The sequence below is a fragment of the Mustela nivalis genome (assembly GCF_964662115.1).
Source record: "Mustela nivalis genome assembly, chromosome: 3".
In the NCBI taxonomy this organism is placed as follows: domain Eukaryota; kingdom Metazoa; phylum Chordata; class Mammalia; order Carnivora; family Mustelidae; genus Mustela; species Mustela nivalis.
The window spans coordinates 138,675,888-138,698,599 of NC_139022.1; the positions used below are offsets into that span (position 1 = coordinate 138,675,888).

Genomic DNA, 22,712 nt, shown 5'->3' on the forward strand with positions numbered 1-22,712 from the left:
GCTTTTTTTCCCCTCCAAGGTGCCAAGCTTGTTCTTGACTTTCTGTGTGCTGTTCCTTCTGCCTGGAACACCTTTCCCCATTTCTTCACACGGCTGGTTCCTATCTGTCAAGTCTCAGCTCAAATGTCACCTTCTTAGAGAGGCCTTCCCTGACCTTTCTATGCAAAGTGGCACCCTTTTTTCACTTTCTGTCATATTACTATTGTGTTTTTGTACGCTCATCATACTCTGCAATAATCTTGTTTATTTGTGAATGAGAAAGTATATATATGGAACTTAGTGTCTGGAATGTAATAATGTTTCGTGTTTCCTTGTTTTTGCCTTTCTCTGTTTCCTGGAGCAGAAGGGTGAGAGCAGGGACCAGTCCCTGATCCTGGATCAGAGTGTTGGGGGGTAAGGCTCTGCTGCATTCGCTCAGTGGACGAGTAGAATAGAAGAAACTAGAATAATGGTGCATTTCACAGATGAGGGAACTGAGGCCAGGAGATGGGAAGGCACTTATCCCAGAAAAGTAGTGGCAGCATCAGGATGAGAACCAGAACATGCTTCCCAAGGGGACATTTTCCTTTCTTTCTTACAGTCAGCCAGTTTTTCCTGAACTGTCTTGTGCCCATTGTTTGGCAAGGAGCGTGGTGGCTCAGGTACATAAGGAATGAGCCTGGCCCTCCAGGCACGTGTAGCGGAATGGGGAGAGATGTGCTCTGAGTGTGATCTGGAAGACGTTGCACACCGGCAAGTGCCCGGTAGAAGTCTTACTGGAGTGCAGAGCAGTTCGGGGGCCCCAGGTCATTGGGGTGTGGGGTGGGTACCTCTCCGGGCAGGCAGCTTCAAGGCCAGGCTCTAGAAAGATGATGAGTGCAGAGTGGGGCCTGAGCACCTTCTGGAACTTAGTCGACTGGGTAGAGGATTTGGGGTAAGGCTCTGCTGGGTTGGGGGAGCTGGCCAGCTGGACCAGGAAAAACCCTAAGGTCTTGACTACCAGGCAGAGAAGTTGTGGTTTCTCCCTGTGGGCAGCATCAGGAAGTGATTAGAGCGGTTGGTTGGCAAACGTAAGTGTGCCTGTGCAGCACCTGTGTGGCTTGCTGAACACACCAGGCTGTGTCCCCCCAAGAGGGGCTGATCCAGTGAGCAGTGGCCATGCTGCTGCCACAGTTGTGACTTACTTTGTCCCTGGTCGAGAGTTTGGCACACCTACATGAGTGTGGCCCCTGCTCCCTGCTTGTGAGGTCCTCTGATGCCAGGGCTGGCTTCTCCAGTGCTGCAAATTAAGGGGACAGACTGTACAAGGCTGGTGTATGCTAAGCAGTCACTCGGTGCTAGCTGCTGGTCTTGTGAGTGAGGATAATCATGAGTGTGCTGATGGCATTTCAGTAGGAGATGGTAGGAATGGTCCGATTTTTCATGGTTTGGGATAACTCGCTTTTAACCCCTCTGCCACCTGTGGACTATGCTGTGTCTTCTCTGGATGGGTCATCCTTTGCTCTGGGTCTGATGTCTGTCTGTCTTTTTTAAGATTTTATGTATTTATTTGAAAGGGAGAGAGAGTGAGCGAGAGGGCACAAGCCAGGGTAAAGTCAGAGGGGGAAGCAGATTCCCCACCGAGCAGGGAGCCTGTTGCAGGACTTGATCCCAGGACCCTGGGATCATAACCTGAGCTGAAGGCAGTTGCCTAACCATCTGAGTTACCCAGAGTCTGATGCCTTTCTATCCCTGGGGCACAGAGGACCTCTGGCCCAAGTTCCCTCAAAAAGCCTTTAGCACCCCAGCCGGTGATCATCTAGTCTTGGCTTGACTCCCGCCCCCAGAGTCAGGGGGTGCTGTACCTTGTAGGTAGCCTCTTCCCGTATCACGGCTGGGGCGCCCTGGGTGCAACTTCGTCCTATCTCACCTCCCTTTTCCCTCCTTGCCCACCTGACCACTTGGGGGGAGGAAGGGCATGGTGCCAGGCAGTAAGAGAGTGCCTCACTGGCCCCCAGAGGCCTGGGTTTGCCTCCTCTCTGTGTCACTGCCATCCTCTGCTGCCTCGGGCAGGTCTTTGTCCTTCTCTGGCTTTGGTGTGCCCAGTGCAGCATGAAGGGATTGCACTGGCTGCTGTCTTAAAATGTTCTTTTAGCTCTAAAAACTCTGTGGCCCAGTGCCCTGGATCCATCCATTCCTGAGCTCTTCCCGCGGGGCCAGGCCTCTCTGTGCCTGTCCTTCCTCCCCACTTCTTGCTGCTGCACCCTTGCCTGCCTACAGTGCCCACTTCTCTTTTTGCTGTCCCTCTTTGAATGGAGGGTGTCCAAGGCCCTCTGGAGAGTTGCCAAAAAGGAGGCGCAGGGAAGCAGGGGGAAGCTCCCTTTGCTCTATGGAGCAGAGCTCCCCAACCTCCAGAGGCCGACCTTGGCAGTCACCGTGGCCTATTAGTTGCAGGAAGTTTTTGGTGTTTTTCCCCCATGACTGGCCAAGGACAGTCACTCTTCCAAAAGGAACAGATGACTGGCCCGAGGAGCAGCTGAGCTCTTCTCTCCCTGGGACCTCCCCCTGAAGCTGTTCCTCGTGCCCTTGAACACCTACAGGGTGGACAAACCGGGTGGCCCTGCAGATGTATGTGTGGGGGAGGGCGGGGGCGCGGTGGGAGTTGTGTCACCAAGGAGTCATACCCAGAGGCCGGAGCTGGTATTTTTAGGGCGGGTGTGGGGGGTGTCCCATGAGTCAGGGGCCTGGGGTTTGGTCTCCACCCACACTGGAGAGTGCTTGCTCTGTTTTCCGCTGTCGGGCAGGCCATCGTCCTGGGCCTTTGTCGTGGCCAGCTTTATCAGTGGTCTGAGGAACCCCAGTCCCTCCACGTCCCCACTTCTGCCTCGGCAAGGGCTCTCCCCTCCCCTGCCCCAACCCCTGGGAAGAACAGAGGTTGAAGGATAGCAGCACTAACTCTTTGAAAATATGAAGGAATCTTTCAGACGTAGAGGGTAACAGGCACACCCCATACACCCAGCCGTCTGGCTTCAGCAATAACACGTGTGTACACCTGAAATATCTCCTTGACCATCCCCTTTCCCCTCATGTGGAAGTAGCAAGTATTCTGAATTTAAAATTTATTTCCTCATATCTATGGTTTTAGTATAAATATAGGCCTCCTTACACAATATGTAGTACTGTTGTGTAGGTTTAAGAATGCTGTTTAAGAGCCATCATACTGCCCGTGTTCTGCAACTTCCTTGTTTGCTTAATACTATGTTTATGAAATGCAGTTGTGTTCATATCTCTAGCTGTAGCTCATTCCTTTTCACGGCTATATCATATTCTGTGGTATGACCGCGCCCCAATGTATTTCTTTTTTTTCATCCTCATCAGGTAGTTTCCAGCCTTTACTGCTAGAACAAGATATCTTTGGCTTTTTTCTGAGTGGTCTTAACACCCCTGTCCTGTTGTCCCCTTCCTAGCCATTATGACTCCTGCTGGGGTCTGTAGAGAGCTCTGTGTTTCCTAGTCGATTCTCCCAGCATTTCCATTGGGAGGAACAAGGAAAGTGAGGCCAGCTCAGGGTCACATGGCAAGGAGCAGAGCCAGGATTTGAACACGATGGACCCTCCTTCCACCATATTTAGAGAAGGGGAATTCTTAAAAGTTGTCCTCTTCCCCCTTAGAGGGGGTAGTTACAGGGTTGGAGAAACCCTTCATTGGGTAAGCCAGCTTTAGCATACTGGGGACTGGGAGACAGAAGGACAACTAAGTCCTTCATGCCTTCTGTGTAAGGGTGGACCTAGTGCCCTTTGTTTCCATAGCTGATAGTCGAGGCATCCCTTCTGGGCTAAGTGAGGTCCCAGGTGCTGGGAGGAAAGCCAGCTCCTAGGTGTGGAATGTGTGTATCTGTGAATCCCAGAAGCTGAGCGGAGTCGTGTATGGGGTAGAAGGAAAGTGGGCTGGGGTTGCCGGGGCTGTCTTCTCAGGGAGCTTTTGGCGGCAAAGAGTACAGGGCAGGACCAGTGATGTGATGATCAGATGTGGGTTCTGCTTCGTCCCTTGGGAACTGTGTGGCCTTGAGCCAAGTCATGTACCTATCTGGGCTTGGCTTCCTCTCCAGCAAAATGGGTGTACCTGGTGTGAGGACCCACAAGCAGTGGGTAGGGAGCTCTGTACTGGTTCCAGTTCAGGGTGGTTATCCAGAGTCTGCCGCTTCTCTTCCCATCTTTAGCTCCTCAAGGCCAGCCTTGGCCTTCCTGAATCCAGATCCTTTCTGGTAGATTCTAGGTTGAAACTCTCCCCAGCAGTTGCCAGCTTTCCATCCACTGACTAGAAAACTCGTTCCTGGGTTTTCCTCCTTATTGATGATCAAATCCCTCAGCCTTATGTGTCCATATGAGGCAGGTACGTAATGAGCTGTCACCCCTGCCGGTGGCCCCCCCAGCCTCATTTGATGCCAGAACAATGGGCCTTCCCCTATTATTCTGACCTTGTCAAGGCACTTATATTTGTGTGTATATATCTATATCTATATCTAATTTTTAATTTATTTGGCAGACAGACCACAAGTAGGCAGAGAGGCAAACAGAGAGAGAGAGCGAGAGAGGAGGAAGCAGGCTCCCCGCTGAGCAGAGAGCCAAACATGGGGCTCCATTCCAGGACCCTGAGATCATGACCTGAGCCGAAGGCACAGGCTTTAACCCACTGAGCCACCCAGGCACCCCAAGGCACTTATATTTTTAAAACGTATTTTAAAAAGTTACAAAATAACATTATCATTGAAGGAACTCCCCCAAACTCAACCAATACCAAAGGTATAAAGTAAAAAGCGCAAGCTGTCTTCTCCTTCTGCACTGCCCCTGTTCCCACTATATTTTTGAATGAATTTTTTTCAGTAGAACAGGTGTAGATTTCCCTTGTAAAGAGTATAAATTTTGTAGGTAAAATAAACGTTTCTTTGGTTTCTGGTCCCTATCCTAGGTCCCTTTCTAGAGCTGTGTACCAATAGCAGTTTGGTATGTAACTTTCCAAACCTTTTCCTGTGCACATTTAAGATTTTATGCACAAATATGTATATATACATATAGATGTACATATATACATATAGACATGTATGTAGTTGTATGTTAAAAAAAATAGTATCTTAGGGTACCTGGCTGGCTCAGTTGGAAGAGCATATGACTCTTGGTCTCCAGGTCATAAGTACTAAAAAATATTAAATAAACTTAAAAAAAGTATTATACTTTGCTTTTTATTCTTAATGATGTTTTATGGACATCTTTTTATGTCCTTGCAAAGCAGTGTGCCCCATTCTTTTGATGGCTGTATAGTTTTCCAGTGGTTCAATGCACCGTGGCTCATTATACCTGGTGGACATGTAGGACATTTTTGCTGTTACAAAGCAGGTCACAATGCACCTCTTTGTTCGGCCCCTGTGGGCAGTGATGCAGAGATTTCTAGATTCTTAGATAGAGGATTACTGATTCAGGCAGTAACTTCTGGCTGTATAGATAACTAAACCTCAAGGCATACATTTCTATAAGAGCACTTTGTTCTCAGCTAATCAGACATGCAAGCAGGTATTGATATCATTGAGAAAGGACATTCTTTGCTGCGGGGGGCCCAAGGCTGCATCAATAGAAACATAATACCTAAAAAGGTGGAGGTGAAAGTTCCTCTGTTTGGTCAGGTAAACCACACCTGGGTGTTGTATCCAGTTTCAAGACTTGCTACAGATAGGCTAGTGGGAGAAGGTTGAGGGGAATGGATAGGGAAGGGTCTGCAGGCCAGTCCCTCAAGGAACAGCACAGGAAACAGGGTCCGATTAGCTTCAAGAGAATGCTGCAGTCTTCAGGACTGGACTGGAGAAGAGGAATATGGTGTTCCTGGTTCCAGAACCTCAGAGGGCAGCGTGTAAGGACTGGTGGGGGGAGAACTGGGAGTAGTCTAACTACAGCCAATGTTGGCTACCGGGGTGGGGTGGAGGGTCCTTAGGGAGGAAGTGGGGTCACTAAAGATGGTTCTCGAGTCCCTTGGCTCCCCTGGTGACTGAATAAGGACAGGACTGCGTTTCCCCCGAAGCTTCCTTGCAGCCTGAGATTCTAAGCCTCAGTGACTGCAGGGGATCAGGGGCAGACTGGGACCTGACTGTATACAAAATTAGAGGTACGTAGAGGCAGGGGCTGGGAACTTGGGAGTCTGTTCCGGCCAGATGCAGGACTGGTTTTCTCCTACTGAGCTTCAGCCCCTTGTCTTTTAGGCTGTGCGGGCCAGCGGAGAGGGTATCAGTGCTGGAGCCTGAACACATAGAGCCCGAATTATTTGTTCTGCTGCTTACCAGCTGTGTGTTCTTAGGCAAGTGACTTCACCTCTCTGAGTCTGCTTCCTTACCTGAAAACTAGAGATACTACTATTTAGCCAAAAAGGGTTTCCTTGTTGGAAAACAGTGATAAGTTTTCTCTCTGTGCAGTGAGAAGAACACAAGGTGGTGAGCCTCAAGCGGCAGCCCAGCGCCTGATCTGCGGTGGACTTAACTGTAGGCACTCTCCCAGCCCTCAGCAGAGCCTCCTTGTCCTTCTTTCTCAGTGGCTCCGACCAGCTGTTGGCTCTAGTCCAGCCCCTCATCCCTAGGCTGTGCTATGGAGCCTGGGTGTTGGAGGCTGGGTGGGGGCAGTGGGGCTCCCTGGGCAGGGGAGGGGAGGAAGGGAGGACACAGAGGAGATGCGGGGAAACAGTCCTCAAGCTGGGCTGAAACCGGGGTGCCTGCTAGGGTGGAGGGGAGGACCCCGCGAAGGGCTGCAGACATCATCTGTGGGTTTCCGACTGCCCTTGGTGGAGGGGAAGGCACCCGGAGAGCGCTTGAAGGAGGACTCTTGGTTCAGGGAAATCCACATGGGCGTTAGGAGGGATTGGAGCTGAGGAGAGCAGCCTTCTCCAGGTCAGACGGTTGTAGGAGGGGGTGAAAATAAATTGCAAGTTCCAGAATGTCAGAACCAGAAAGGGCCTTACACATTGCCTAGTGGATCCCTTGTGTTGTGTTATTGCTAGTGTTGCAAATACAAACCCCTTCTTTTGGGAAACCGAGGATCAGTAAGGGGCACATGTTCGCTTTGGCGGACCTTGACTTGCTCCCACAGCTTCTGGGCCCAGTTCCCTGTATTACATGCTACGCCTGCAGCCTCTTTATTACCGAATTGTCGCAAAGACCGAGTAAGTCCTTGGCTCATGGCGAGGAGCCAGGACGGGCACCCTGATGGGTGTCCCTGGGTTCATAGTTCCCCTGACAATGAAATGGGAGGTTGGGGAACGACCGGAGGTCATCATGAAGTATGAATACGGAGAGATTTTTGCTTTAGTTTGCACGGTGCTTTCATGCCTTCCTGTCACATCCTTGGGGGGTGTTGTAGGATAGTCCCACCTACCGTTGAGGAAGAGGAACCTCAGATGCTTCCCAGTCTTTTGTGAACGTGTTTTCTCAGTCCATCGGCTTTTGGGAGCCACATCTTCATTGGCTGTGGTTGGACCAGCGTCCCTACTTAACAGCCTTTCGGAGTTACCAGAAATTAAGTGGGTGTCACAACCTAGCTTACTGAGCTGGCAGAGGAACCTAAAAACTCCATTAAAAAGGGGAGTAGATTGGGAGTGGGGGAGACTTGGCCCTAAATTGGTGGGGCAGAGTTATGGGGCTGCCCCAACCTTTTACTGAGAACCCACTGCGTGCCAGACATTTAACTAGGTGCTATACACACATCATTATTACTTTGGAAATTTTATTACTATAAAATGAATGTGTTTCTTGTTGAGTAAATCAAGTAATCAGGAAGTAAGAAGTAGAAAGTGAGAACTCCCTTCCCACCGTACACGTATCGTTGCATTTAATTTCATCAGTCCGACAATCTCTTACTTTCCTTGTTTTGCCACAGAGGCAGCCCAGGCTCAGAAAAGGCATGCAGCCTCCAGGGTGGACGGGGCAGATGGGGCTGGGATGAGGGAGCAGCAGACACCGATGAGGCCCCCAGGGGGCAGGCAGACCAGGAGTGGGGCTCCTGCTCAGGAGCGTGTGCCTGGCCTCCAGAGCCCCTTTCAGTGTTGTGCTGCGTGCCCAGCTTCACCCCACCCCCACATCATGTCGGGACCCTTTCTTCCTGACTCCATGGCTGTGCCATCCTGAGTATGTCGGATCGCCTCTTTTTACTTGCCTTGCTGCTGCCTCGGAGCTAGGCTTGGGTCTGCGTGGATCCTTAGGCCAGCTCGACACCATCCCCTGCTTTCTCTCTAGTCCAGGCTCCTCCCTTTGCACACGAGGGAACCGACATGCAGAGAGTGGACAGACTTGCCCACGGCCGTGAAAGGCAGCAGAGTAGATGTGAGCAGAGTAGATGTCTGGAGCCTCCTTTCCTAGAGGTCGCTTCCCTTCAGCCCTCTGTGATTCCCTCCCTCAGGCATCCCAGGCAGCCCCTGCCTCTGCCCAAGGAGGTGGCCTGGGAGACCTTCTGGGACCTCCTAGCTTCTGGTACCAAAAATCTGCTTGGACTTTTCCTCTGGGGGCAAGGGGAACTTCATTTCCTCCAATCTTCAGCCGGTGCCCGGTGGCTTTAACCCACTGAGCCACCCGGGTGCCAGTTCCCGATGCCTTTAGTCTGAGCTTATTCATGTTCCCAAGTGGGCCTCAGTTTCCTCATCTGTCAAACAGACATCCTGCCTTCTTCCCAGACTGTTAGGACAATCAGACGGGAAAACAAAGCCTGGGAAAATACCAGGCGTTTTGCAGATGTTACAGGCTATGCAGACTCATCTCTTTTGGAGGGCCTGGGAGCGCCCCGCACCCCCCCCCACCCCACCCCCGCCGGCACCAGCACATGTATGATCACACAAGACAGTCTCTGATGGGCCAAAGCTCTGCAGTGCAAGAGCTGAAACACAGGCCGAGGGCAATGGGAAGACTAGAGAGAGAGCAAGGATCCTCTGGTCCCAGCTCTGTCCTGACATGTCGGGTGGCCTTGGTCTTCATGTCTGGGCCCCGACTTGTTGCCCTCACATCATGAGGGAGAGAGTCAGATGAGCTGAAGCCCAGGATGCCTGGGCACTGACCTCCGGTACTGCCCTGCACGGGGCCTTGGGTCTGCTCCTCTTGCTGCCTCCACACACATTCTGCCGTCTGTGGTGAGCGGAAACCAGCTGTCCAAGGAGGCAGGAGAGCAGCTCAGCCCCTCCCTCAGAAGGCCTCTGGATGCCTGCTAAAGGGTCATCCTGTTGCCCTTGGAGATTCCCTTCCAGTTCTGTCATCCTGGGAATGATTCCCCTTTTCAGGAAACGTTCTAGAAACAACACTGAAAGGAGGAGAGTTCCTGTCTGCCCGGCAGTCATCCTGGAACTGCCGCTGACCATCTGGGCATGAGGTCAGCAGGACATGGAAATTCCCCATTTCTCTTTTTGTGTTTCTTCCCTCCAGAAGTCCAGCCCTCCCCTGGGTGGCTCCCCTGAGCTCCAGAGAGGGTTTTCTCACATCGGGCTGCTTTGTGTGGGTTCTGTTGGCCTACTGCCTGCCAGCCTGTTCTCGTGCCCTGCCCCGGAGCTCTGCCTGCAAGGCCACAATTTGGGGGGGGGGTAGCCCTGCTTGCTCCTCGCTTGGCTTCCCTGAACCCCCTTCCGTGTCAGCTCCCCAATGCTGAGGGAGAACCTGAGCATCACACAGTGTGGAGGACGTGGAGATGGGGTTTCAATTCCTGTGTCCCACACCCTGCTCCGTCACTTGGCCATATGTCTGGGCATCTCTGAGGCAGCACAGTGGTGCTCCGCCTGGTTCCAGAAGTGTCCAGAGTTCTGCTGGTTGGCGGGTCACAGTCGTGCTCTGAGAACGCTTTCTCACGGCCTCTTGGCACAGAGGCAGGTCCCAGGCCCCTTTGGTCCTTCAGTGTCTCTGACTAGAGGCTTACTGAAGGTCTGTTCTGGGCCGCTTTGAAGAAACCCTGGCAGACAGGGTGGGCTTGGCCCTGCTCTCAGGGAGCCCCTGGTCAGCTGGGCTGGAGTAGAGTAGAGAACATGCCCACATCATGACGTCAGCTATGAGTTTTGTTCAGGGCGAGTGCAGAGGGGAGAGCAGGATCCAGAAGAGCCTCCAGGCCTCCTCTAGCCCTCTGTTTCCCCCCTTGGGAACTCCGTTCTGTTCTCGGTCATGGCTCACCATCCAGGCACTAGATCTGTGCTGGTAACAGATGAGCATTCGCGCTCCCCCTCCAGGACCTTCTCCGTCGGGTGCACAGCTGCTTACACCAGCCCTGTACCCTGCATCCTGGGCTGTGAGTGTGTCGCGGGAGAGGCCCCTGAGGAGAGGGGAGCACAGAGGAAGGACTCTGCGCCCCCCATGTCTGCCAGCATCTTGAGCAGCTTGTGATGTGCCAGTCATGGTGCTAAGTGCTTTATCCGCACCGTCTCGTACCTCAGTGAACACTTGCCTGCTTGAACTGCTCTGCGCTGTAACTTTGACCTTTTCAAGTCGAAAACAAGTCCCCCCTAAACTAAGTGATGACTATTGTGTTGGCTGTGTGGGCAGCTGTCCTTTGCTTCTGTGGGGCCCAGCTGGGCGTGGGTTGCCTCTCGAAGTGTGTCTTCGTCTTCTGCTTCTCAGTCTTTCAGGAAGGGGTCCCACTCACCAGAACGCTGTTTTTCTTTCTGGCCCGTGTCATTCCATGGTAATAGGGACCCTTGGGGCAAAATCTTTATTATTTCTTCTGCATGAGGTAGGGGAAACAGCCCAGAGGGTACCTGATGGCTGGGCAAGTGTCCTTCCCTGAGTTCCCCAGGCTGGAACTCGCTGTCCGTCCCTTGGGTCTGAGTCTTGTTGGGGATGTGGAGCCCGTGTAGCAGGGAATTAATTTAACTCACTTGCTGAGGCAGCAAGTTATGCCCCCAAAGCCGTAAGTGCGGTGCCTGGCGAGGGGGCTGTCATGATCAGTCCTGATGAGTGAATGGGGCCGTCATTATTAGTCCTTGTTCCCTCTTTTCTTTCAGTGAGCCCTGTGTGGGTGCTCAAAGGGCCTTTGCGGATTCCTGACTGAAGCAGTTTTTGCTCTGGGGGTGGTGACCTTGGAAGGGAGGTTTTAGGGCCCCACGTCCTTCTGAGGGCCCCAGTGAAGCCCTTTGGAGCTCTTTCCTGTTGGCTAGCTCTTTGCAGGGCTGGAAGCCAGGTCAATTTTTCAGCCTCAGGGCCTTTGTACTTAACTCTTCTCTCTGCCTAGAATATTCTTCCCCCAGATAGCTAGTTCCCTCAACCCCTTTGGGTCTTGGCTAAAATGCCTCCTTCTCTGTGAGGTCTTTCCTGACAGCTCCACTGAAAATTTAAGTCCCTGCCTCATACTTCCCTGCTTGACTTTTGTTCATAGGTAGGTCAAGGTCACCTCCAATACCCTGTTTATCTCTCTTTCTATCATCTTTCTGTCTTGGCCACTAGAATGCGAGCTCCAGGAGGGCTTTTTGTCTGTCTTATTAGCTGGTCCTTTCCCAGCACCCAGTCTGGTACCTACCACAAAGTAGATAATACATGAAGGAATGAATGGAAGGAGGGCGTTTCTCTACTAAGTTCCAGAACTGGGATTCTGAGACCACTTCCCACAGCGGTATCAAATGAAATAAAGCAGATGAAACTGAACACACTGATACAAAACCCTGGCTGGCATGAGTAGATAGCGGTTGGATGGAAAATTCGTCTGTTCATTAGAACTGTAAGGGGCAGACCGTACGCGATATGGACTGAAGGATGAGGGTGACCGTGTCAGTTAGTATATGAAATATTAGTCAGGGTTTTTTCTTCTTCTTCTTTCTTTTAGAGAAGAGGACGTACCTATAAATGAAACCTGGGATTAGGTTGACTTGCTTATCCCTTAGGGCCCCGGGCGTCTTAGTCTAAAGATCACTGATTTAGTATAAGACTTTCATTTCCCCTCAGAGTGGGGAAGGGACTGTCCGCCATCACGCAGTGAGCCAATGGCGAGGTTGTTGATTCATTCACTGAATGTTCACTAGGCACTCACTTGATAGCTCTACGGAGCTGGGTGCTGGGGCTGTAGGGTCCCTTTCCTTCTGGATCCTGCCGACAGGACAGGAACTAGGTGGTTTGACTCCCAAGTGCATTGCTCTTTCTTGTAGCCCCCACTGGTACCTCGGGTGGGTTGCTGCTCCGAATGAACCAGCAGGGCAGTGAGGCCGCTTGAAGAAACTGGTGGCACTCTGGGGTTGTCTCTTCATAGAGACACGGTGTCTGGCTCAAAGGGGGTGACTCTGCTGTTCTGGTGTCCTATGTCCAGGCTAGCCTCGAGCGCTGTGCTCTCTCCTGGGTGATGGGGACCACCTTGCGGGGGCGCTGATGGACTAGGGTGTGTCAATGGCCTGGCCAGCCCCCTCACATGCTGTGTTGTCCTTACAGCCCCGTGGGCGCCACGGCAGGGCTTGAGCCACCCTCATGGAAGGGAGAGGACCATACCGGATCTACGACCCCGGGGGCGGCCTGCCTCTGGGAGAGGCTTCCGCAACTTTTGAGCGCCTAGTGGAGGAGAATTCCCGCCTGAAGGAAAAAATGCAAGGGATAAAGATGTTAGGTAAAACAGAGCCTGCTGCCGCCCCCTACAAGCCACCTCCTGCAGCCTGCCATGCCTGCTGGCCTGTGCCTCGCTGAGCCGTCCCTCTGCCTCTCCTGGCCCAGCGCTGACTCCTGCCTTACAGCTCTGTCTTTGCACACTCCTGTAGCATGTTGGCAGTGTCCCCGGCCCTGGTTCCCTGGCCCCGATTCTGCAGCGCCATGGGGGCTGGACTCAGGACACCCTAGTGACCTAGAAGGAGGTGTGGGTGGGGAAGGGGGGAGGAGCTAGAAGGTCCAGTTTGTGCACATGGAAACAGAATGGCCTCATCTTCTTGGAAGCAGCAGAAATGGGAGAGCTGGCCTCACCAGGCCAACAAGGGCACAGTCCCCAAGTGTTGGAGCAGGGAGCTGAGCTCGGCTTGAAGCAAAGCAGGGATAGGTCCTTTGGTTTCTTTTTTCCTGGCTTTTGCTCAAGCTGTCCCCTTTGCCTGGAGCAAGTCTGCTTATGTCCCTATGACTGAACCAGTCCAGATGCTATCTCTTCCTCCGTGTGAAGGATTCACTGATGCCCTGTCCAGAGGAGTCTCTTTGCTCTCCGTACCCCCGAAACTCTTCCTTTCCTTTGCTGCCACCTTTTCTGGCCGTAGGCCTTGAGGGGTGAGCATAGGTCCCCAGTTTTCCAACTGCTTACCCCTTGCTTGGCAGATCTCTGCTTAGAATGGCAGATTCGGCAAGGGGGAGGAGAGTTCCCCATTTTCCACTTGTAGAAAGAAAACTGAGGCCCAGAGGAGTAGTGGTATTACCAAAGATCTCCCTTCAGGCAGCCCCTGACTGGCAGGTGTAGGCTGTGGGTAGGCCCCAGGGCCCATGATCGCTGCTCTCAGAAAGCCCCTGGCTTTCTGTAGAGTCCCTCGCCAGGTATGGCAGGAATGGGTCAGCAAGACAGTGCCTGGAGGCCAGGAGTTTGTTTTCAGTTCCCCTCAACTTCATTTCCCCTGATTGCCGGGTCCCTTCTTTCCCTACCCATCTCTGCTTGGGGGGCGGGAATGATGTGTGTCGCACTCAGCCCACAGGGTGATGGTTGGGGCACAGCCCAGGGCCCGCAGCATCAGACGCTACACAGAAGCAGGCTTGGGGTGTGGAGCCGGGAGAACGGGTACACTGATCTGAGTAACTCTCCCCAGGGGAGCTTTTGGAAGAGTCCCAGATGGAAGCATCCAGACTGCGGCAGAAGGCAGAGGAGCTGGTCAAGGACAGCGAGCTGCTCCCAACGCCGTCTCCCTCGCTGGCTTCCTATGACCACCTGGCTGAGCTCGCAAGTATGAGGGGGGCCCGGTGGGCCGCTGCCTTTCCCCAGACTCCTAACTCTAGATCTGAGCAGTGGTCTCATTCATTCAGAATTCATTCAGAAACCCACATCGCCTCCACTGGTCCTGAGGCCACAGACTCTCCTCCTCATTGTGTTTTGTCTCCAGTATCCTTCAGAAGGTCAGGCATGGAAGGGACCTCAAAATCATTCTGTCCAAAAGTGGCTGGGGACTCAGCACTCCAGAGGCCCTGGCACACTTTAGTGATGGGTCACAGTGCACCCAGGATGTGGCCTTAGGGTCTGTGGCAGCATATTTGTTCTGCACATCTTTAATGAGCAGCTACTGTGTACCAGGCATCGAGTTCCAGGCAGCCACTTCAAGCCACTCAAGAGTTGGTACATGGGTGGAAAGCTCTCTGGGCTGGCCCCACTTGTTCCATTTTACCACGGGGGAGTCTGAGGCCTGTGGAGGAATCTGGATTTCCTGTTAGCCTGATGCAGTGTATTTCAGGTGTCAGGTACCTACACACCTATTAAAGGGGAAACACTGACTAGGGGGAAGGCTTGTAGTCCTGAGTGGGGTCACTACACTTTCCTTGGTGTGTCTCCGAATATAGGGCAAGGTCAGGGACCAGGAAAGCAAAGGTCCCCTCATGTGAGGCTCAAGTGCCTTCTGCTGCAACCTGCCTCTGGTCTTGGCCCAGGCCCGTGTGCCGGCCTTCTGCTGACTAGGGGTTACCTTCGCTGAACGGACTAGTGAAGAAAGTGATGATCCCAGAGTCCACTGCGCTACAGTCAGCGGGAGCTTCCAGCCTCCACTGGTCTGCTCAGCAGTGAATTCGGAGTCCCAGCTCGGCATCGGGCCCACCCTCTGAGGGGACATGCAGCCACCCTCCAGCAGCTGCAGGAGATCAGGGAGAGCCGTCTGAGTCCTGGTTTTGCCATTGCTGGCCGTGTGACTGTGGGCCGGTTGGTGACCTTTCCTGGCTTCCCCTTTCGTTACTTGAAAGTGGAGATACAGAGCTGTCCCGAGTACTGGCTGAGATGATAAATACTTGGTTAATCATGCAGTGTCCCCTTTGTCATCAGGGAGGCATGTCCAGGGTAGTGAGGAGCAGAGGCCACCTTGGGATTTTTCCCAGCAAGTGCAGAGGGGATGTCTCTCCACCCAGGTTCTGTCCCCATTATTCCAGTCATTTTCCTAGGCTGCCTGCCCCCGGTGGGACCACCTCCTGTTTTCCCAGACTCATGTAGGGAATGCTGAGAACGCTTCTGGCCCAGGCTGTCCTCAAGGGCATGGAACATGGGTTTTCCCCCTTTCCCTGCTGCTTATCCATGTGCTCTCAATTCTCCAGGAAAGGATGCAGGTGGTCCAGCACCGCCCGCTGACCCTGCACACCCCAGCGACAAACCTGAGCCGGTCCAAAAACCTCCATCCAGCGTAAGTTACATTTGGAACCATGGCTGAAAGTTGCCTGGACTTCAAGGGCCCTGTGGTAGATACAGGAATTTGGAGAGAGAAGGTTGAAGTCAAAATGCATGGGTTTTGACTTATTAGGTGATACTGGGCAAGTTGATCTCTGTCTCCTTGGGGCCTCACTTTCCCTGTTTTCAGATGAAGGTCATAGTTAACACTTAACCAGGAAGACCCCGGGGTGCACAGGGCATTCTTCCCATCCACTGAGTTGCATAATGCTGAGTGGGTGTTGACTGTACACAGTGCTGGGACACTGAATAGATGTGACCTGGAACTCTTCTTCTCCGGGGGGCTCAGACAGTACTTTCTCCAGATATGCCTTGAGAAGTTCTTCTTGGTATCTTATGACTGGAAGGGGCCATAGTGGTCATATGGTGTAGGGTCTTCATCCTACAAATGAGGTTCAGACAGGGAAGAACATTCTGTAAGGTCGTGCAGACCACTCGGGAAGTGGAGGTGAAAGGGATGCTTAGGAAGGTGGGGCTGAGATCCCGAGCTGGATTCTTGGTGGTGGGGAGGCTCAGCCGAAGCTGAGTGCAGAGACCCTTCTGCCTGTCTGCCCGTTCCTGGGATGAGTGAAGGGCTGGAATAGGCCTTGGAGACCAGATTCAACTGCAGTCCCAGAGCCAGTTCCTAGTTGAGGGGAGCCATTGGCCTGTCGGTTACACAACCATGCATCCTGCGTGGTATGGCTGCAGGTATGATCGTCTGAAAGTCCTTGGCCACCCACCCTGCAGTTGGGTGACTCCTGAAAGGCTCTCCATATTTGTTGACGTATCCTTGAGCCTTACTGCAGATTGGTCCACAACTCCGGTCTCTGGGACTGGGTCAGCAAGGCCAGCCCGGGACTGCCCTGGTATGGGCCCTGCTAACTGCGATCTGTGCTGCCCGCCTTTGCGTGAACTAATGACGTGCTCTCAGTTTCCTCATCTGTCCAAAGGGGATAGGGCCCTCTGATCTCTCTGTAGGTTGCTTTGAGAAACACTGGAATTTGCAAACATTCTAAACGTGCAAGGCCTAACGAGCTAGTTAACAGTTCAAGATCACTAGCCCCACATCCCCGTTTTACAGATGAGGAAACTGGCCGTGGAGGGGAAAGTGACCTCACATCACACAGTGGGGTGCGGGCAGACCTGCTGGGAATCCTGCTGTGGGGGCTCACAGGAAGCCATGTGGAATTGCCCTGTGGGCGCAGCCTGTGCGTGGAGGGGCTGCCCGGAGGAACTCCTGCTCTGTCACGAGGCCCCAGAGGGGGGAGGTGGTATTCTCTCAGACAGTCCCTAACTCCCTTTCTGTGCAGGGCACCTCCTCCGAATTTGAAGTGGTCCCCGCCGATGACCAGACTTCTCCCCCAGCAAGCGGCGGCCACGCCAGAAACACAAAGGTGAGTGGATGGCGGGTCTTGGCTCATCCCGCGTCTCCTCTCTGTTTCGGTCACCTGGCACTGGCAGAGAGGCACAGGATCGCTCACATCTCTGGGGCACTCTGGAGTCACTTGGGGTTCCACAAGGGGCTGGGGCAGGGGGCGCTTCTCGCTCACATATGCAAATTCCTGACGGATGACTTCCCCGACTGGGGCCGCATATGCACCCGACCATTGAGAAAGCCTGGGCAGGCTGCCAGCCCCGCTGGTCTTGGCCTTGTGCTGGGCACCTCCACATACTGTGAGTCAGCTTCTGGGCCTGTGGGCTCCTAGCCTGGGGGGAGGAGAAAGGGCCAGAGAAGCCCCGAACAGCTCAAGGCAGGTGATTTACCCTTTTGTGCAGGCTCAGTGCTCCTCCCGGGTCCCCTTCTAGGGCGTTTATGCACACACACGCGCGCACACACACTCCTCCAGCTCTGGGGGTGTCTCCCAGCACCCTCTTTCCATACTTCACCCTGCTTGCTGCCTTTACGCCAACTCTGTCCCCCTCTGCTCTCTCTTAAAATGGCAGACTTAGTGGAAAACCATTGCGGAAGGTCTAGAGCATTCTTCATGAGTTTTGAAAGTCCTGTCCTCTCCTCCTTCTGCCTCTGTGTCCACTTTGAGATTTTTTTCAGTGCTGATAATAAGGCAGGAAGTGGCGTGACTCTTCCCCATGGTTCCTGTTTCCTCCTCCCACTGAGGTCTAAGGGACAGGTGTTGCTCCTTGATTCACTGGTGGCGTGTTGTGTCTGTCAGGCCCCCCACATTGCAGGGTCCCCATCAAGTGGTCATCTGGCTTACACTAGCACGCCCTCAGTGACAAGTGGCTCCTCACTGTATTGGGCAGGTCTGAGCATCAGAACCTTTCTGATGCCTGGAGGCTCTTGAGATGCTGGCTGAGGAGGAAAGATAGCACCCGCCCTCCACCCCCCCTGCCCCGCCCCTGCTCAGAGAGTATGTCACTCTATGACCTTGGCCCAGTAGTTGCATCGTGCTGTCCCGCCATGTGCCTCGTCTGCACCAAGCAAAGGCAAGACAGCCTCTGTGCTCCCAGGGAGCTTGCAGGCTGGTGGGAGAGATCATGGAGATGAAGTGGTCCACGAGCCTTAAATAGAGCAGCAGTCAGCACCTCCGATCCTCTGTGGGAGGAGGCAGTGGGAGATCGGAGGCCCAGCAGAAGCAGCAGCCTCAGCTCCTGGGTGGATAAGGTGCTACCAGTATCGCGGAGCCATTCGCCGACGCCATGCAGTGGCCATGGGGCACCTCCAGGGCAGCCGAGTGTAGAGACGAGGGAGCTCAGCATGGCAGGTGCCGGATCAAGAGTCAGAAGCTGACGTTCCAGTCCTGGCTCTGCCACTGAGTCACTGGGCAACTTCGGGCAAGTTCCTTCTGCCCGTACTGTGGCTTCTCAGCCTGAGCCCTGAGGCTCCGCACGGCACTGATGTCTGTGACTTCCATAAGTGTTTAGGGGAGGCTGCTGGAGGAGCTGAAGTGTGGGCCCAGCTGGGAAGGATGGGCAGAGGGAGCACTGTGGGAATGAAGACCGAGGAGGCGTGGGGCCTGGTGTGTGGAGGTCCAGGCAGGGGATGGTGGGGAATCAGATACCCAGCAGGGGAGCTGGGCTCGACGCAGTGAGCTCTAAGGGGCCAGTGAGGATCCTTGGGCTTGGTGTTGGCATAACTAAATACCATTGTTTGGTAAGAATGTTCTAGACAGGAGAGTGGCCTAAAGAGAGAAAGAGACTGATTACTGAGATTAGACCCACAGTTTGCTTCATTTCTTCCATGCACTACTAGATTGGGTCTATTTGAACCTTCTGAGTGCTTGGACCATTCCCAAGAAGGGATACACCTACAGACACAAAAGTAGTGTAGGTTTCTGCATGGCTCCCTAGTCGAGAGTCCCTGAACCAAAGAAGCAGTGCTGTTTATAAAGGGACACCCCTCTCCTGGGCTTGCAGCTTTCATATCTCGTTAATCCTCCTGAGAACCCTGTGAGGCAGAAGGGAAGAGGGGAGTGTGGGTACATTTATTAGGGGACTCGGAGGCCTGGTGGACAAGCGGTTTACCAGCAGGCACCCAGTGAAGCCCAGAGTGTGGGAGGAAGGTGGACCCAATGCTGGCGAACCAGCCTGGAGCCTAGGAGTCCCAAGTCCTGCCTCGTGAGTCAGCCTCATACAGGGAACCTTTGTAACTAGAGAATTTCCCTGGGGTGTGTGGGGCTTGGGGGGAAACTGAGTCATGAGGCATGGGGTGGGGGAAGCTGAGGGAGAATGGCTGGTGGTGAGTGGTCCATGTGCCCCCCTCCCCCCACCAGGTGTTGGGTCCCCTGCCTCACGAGGACAGCAACCTGATGCTGCATTTGCAGCGCCTGGAGAGCACACTGAGCGTGTGTGCCGAGGAGCCGGACCACAGCCAGCTCTTCACGCACCTGGGCCGCATGGCCCTAGAGTTCAACCGGCTGGCCTCCAAGGTGCACAAGAATGAGCAGCGCACCTCCATCCTGCAGGTGAGGCCGACTACGGGGCGTGGGGTGTGGGGCGGGGATGGCAGGTGTGTTCCCTCTCTGCCTCCCCCAACCCGCTCTTCCTGGGGAGCCAGGGGTCTTAGGGGCCCCTCCGAGGGTGATGTTGGGGGCTGACCGCGGGCTTACTGTTCAGGGTGGCAAGCAAGGTCAGGAAGTTGTGGGAAGGCCGGAGGAAGAGGCAGGAAATTGGAAAACATGTGTGGGTAATGCGAACGTCACAGTCGGGGGTGCCGCCTGGGAGTGGGCCTGGGCACTTGGCGGCAGCCCCGCCTCTAGTGGTGGAAGAGTTGGGATTCGGCCTGCAGTCCATCATGCTCTGAATCCCATGCCCAAAGCGCCCTTCCCGCCTCCCAACCCTCCCTGCGCTGTGGCCATGACGTCAGGTTCCCTCCTAGGCCGGGCCGGGCCTTGGAGTAGAATGGTCCTTGCTTCCAGTAGGGACTTTTTGGTTTATTCGGCTGTATGAGGATGGACAGGTCACTTACCCTCGTCCTGCACTGTCCCTCTCAGTAACACGGAGTCGGGAATGCCTCCCTCGTGGGATTGCTGTCCCGGTGGAGCACCCAGGGCAGCCTCAGACGCAGCATGTGGTCACTGTTGGTGTTTTATGGGGCTCGGTCATCCGTACCAGGCTGGGCATCTTAGCCTCAAGGGCCTGGGGCAGAAAAGGATTCCCAGATGGCGAAACTGAGGCACTAAGGGAACCCGAGGCCTCCTTCCTGCCTTCATGCCAGTCACTGTTCAGTCACTCGTCTGTGGTCTCATTGATGTCAGCAGACATTCAAGACGCTCCAGTTGTTGTGGGCCGGGGGGAAGGGGGAGTCGGCTGTGTGTGACCTTGAGAAGGGCTGGGCTGACAAGAGCAGGGGTGGAGTCCAGGCTGCAGACACATGTGAGGACAGAGGTGAGGGGCAGAGGACCCCAGGGAGAACGCAGGACTCCCATCCCCCCATGAGGGAGGCGTGTGTTGAGGGGAGTGACCAGAGCACACCATGAGGGTCTCGGGGTCGGGGGGAGTGGTGGCCAGGCTGAGAGTGAGGTCTTTTCCGCCATCACAGAGGCTTAGCAGTGTCCAAGTCGAGCTCCGGGGAGGTGAACGTGGTGTGCTATGTGCAGTGAGATCTCAGAGTGCTGACGTTTTGGCTTTGAAATGGGGATCAATACCAGGCCTCATAAGAGAGGGTCCTGCTAACCTCCTTTTTTATGCATCGAGCTCTTGTGTGTTGCCTTCTTGGTTCTTAGTCATGTTGGTACGAATTTTATCTTATTTGGCGGCTTATCCACTTTGTGTTTGATTTTGTTGCCTTGCACTCCCTGCTGGACTATAAGCCTCTTGCGGCAGGGCAGCTCCTTACCTGGCATGGTCACTGCTGTGTCCTAGGGGCCAGCACACAGCAGGTGTTTCATGCACGTTTTTGAGTGAGTGAGTTAGTGATCAAATGACCTTACAGGTCTGCTCTTTTGGCTTCTTCGATGGAAGGTGATGACCTTGGTGACATCCTCCGTTGGCTGTTCTGTGCCCAAGGCATTTGCCCAAAGATGCGGAGGAAGCAGCCCTCTGGACTGGCAGGTAGACAGCACACGAGTACTCGTCCCGGCCTTCCCTTCATGACCAGAAGCAGGATACTCTCTTCCCGCCCAGGGCCATGGCATCCTGGGCATTTGCCTAGCCTGTGGGTAGAGGCACATTAATTCGGTTTCTCCTCATTTATTCATTGATTCGTTTCTTGGTTCACTCCACAAACACTGTCAAAGGCAGTTATGGTGCAAGGCTTCTGCTAGGCACTGGAACCGGTCAGGGTAGTCTTCCGCCCCCTCGGCCTCGGATCCCTTGTGTCCTGCCAGCCTCTGTTTCCAGGCTGTCTCCTCCACGCAGCCTTCCTGGGTCTCCCCTGTGTTAGTCAGAAAGGGCTAGGTTTTGCTGTGGAAACAGACAACTCTGAAGTCTCCCTGGTTACCGTACAGGTTTCCCACAGATCCTGTGGGGCAGTGGCTTGTTTCCGCTCCTCAGTTACTGAGAGGCCCAGGCTGACAGACACCCCGGCCTCGCATGCCCTTTGGGCTGTGAGGCAGCCTCAGCCACCGGGAAGAGAGACCAGAGGATTGTGCCTGGGCCAGCCCAGCAGCAAACACAGGTCGCTCCTGCTCACTTTCATGGGCCAGAAATAGGCAGGTGATGGCAGAGAGCCCGGGACTTAGAAACAGAAGGGAACAGATGGTAGGCTGTGACCACCACCAGCTGTGCGCTGGCCCAGCTACAGGCCTTCCCTCCCCTCTCTGTGCAGGGGGCAGGGGGGTGGGGAGGACACCCCAGTTTCCATCTGTCACATGGAGTGGAATCCCAGCCGTGATTCTTAGCAGCTGTGCAACCTCATGCAAATCACTTCACCTGCACCGGCCGGGCTTTTAAAACGGAGAGTTCAGTAGCTTTGGGGAAGCCGTGCGGCTCCCACAAGGCAGTGAGTGGAAGAGCACCCGGCCGTGGACGTGATGCGTACTAGGTGCTCACTGAGTATGTGTCTAAAGAGTGAGCACCTCTGTACGGACATGCGCATCACGCACGTCCCGCCCTCCAGGTCTGTCCCTGCCATCTTCCATGCCCCACCCCCCGCCTCCCAGCAGGAGTCCACAGATAGCATGGGGGACTGGCCAGCTCCAGAGGGTCTTGTTTGTAAAGGAGGCAGAGGAGGTACTGTTGTCCCCGTGTGGAGAGGAGGGAGCTGTGTGTCTGAAGTGAAGCAAGCCTGAGCGGCACCTGAGACCTTGCTGAGGTCTTGAGCAAATGCCCTCTCTCGCCATCTGACCACACCAGAAGGTTCTGACCTTCCCTGGGTTGACTAGCTCATGGGCCTCCTGGGACATCGCTCTTCACTTGTTTGTTCCTTCATGGGGCCACTCAGTCATGTGGTCGGGCATTCCCTCAGCAGAGTTGAGTGTTGGCTGCGCTAGGTCCCGAGCTGGGCTGGGGATTTGACGGAGGACAGGAGAGTGGGGAGGGGCTCTCGGGCCTCTGGGTGCTCACAGACTGTGGCTCTTCGGCTGTCCTTGTCACAGGTCCTAAGCAGGGGGACCGCAGGGGTTATGAGCAAGGATAAAGGCAGTGACCTCACTCCCCCAAGGTGTGAGAGTCAGGGAGGACTTCTCTGACAAAGGGACGTTTAGGCTAAGAGCTGAAGCGGGAGAAAAAGTCAGCTGGGGGAGGGCTGGTGAGGAAGAGTGTTCAGTGCTGTGGGAACAGCAGTGGAAGAGAAGGAGGGATGGAGCTCTCTGCCTAGTAAGACCTGAAGGGCCTGTGGCTGATTCTTGGTTATGCATGCTTATGGCTGGCTCCCGAGGGAGAGGATGCATAGAGGAGCCAGTATGGGCCTAGCGCCTGGATTCCCAGCCGTCCTGAGAGGGGCTTGCTGAGGCCACACAAAGGGGATCATGTGTTGGGACCTGGTGTGGCTGTGGCCCTCCCCTGGTCTCCATTGTC

The 22,712-nt window shown here is 54.3% G+C and overlaps 1 protein-coding gene across 6 annotated transcripts in view; it reads left to right on the forward strand.

Annotated features, from left to right (window-relative positions):
• The window catches only part of TNIP1 (TNFAIP3 interacting protein 1), a 55,495-nt gene that overhangs the window by 13,637 nt on the left and 19,146 nt on the right, over positions 1–22,712 (forward strand). For 4 of the 6 annotated variants that reach the window (XM_082726220.1, XM_082726218.1, XM_082726217.1 and 1 more), the window contains 5 exons: positions 12,368–12,539; positions 13,705–13,839; positions 15,185–15,270; positions 16,607–16,690; positions 19,028–19,219. In XM_082726220.1, coding sequence (XP_082582346.1) covers positions 12,404–12,539; positions 13,705–13,839; positions 15,185–15,270; positions 16,607–16,690; positions 19,028–19,219 — 633 coding nt within the window. In that variant the 5' untranslated portion in view covers positions 12,368–12,403. The remainder of the gene's footprint in view (positions 1–12,367; positions 12,540–13,704; positions 13,840–15,184; positions 15,271–16,606; positions 16,691–19,027; positions 19,220–22,712) is intronic. The other 2 variants (XM_082726221.1, XM_082726222.1) reach the window with 1 other exon arrangement.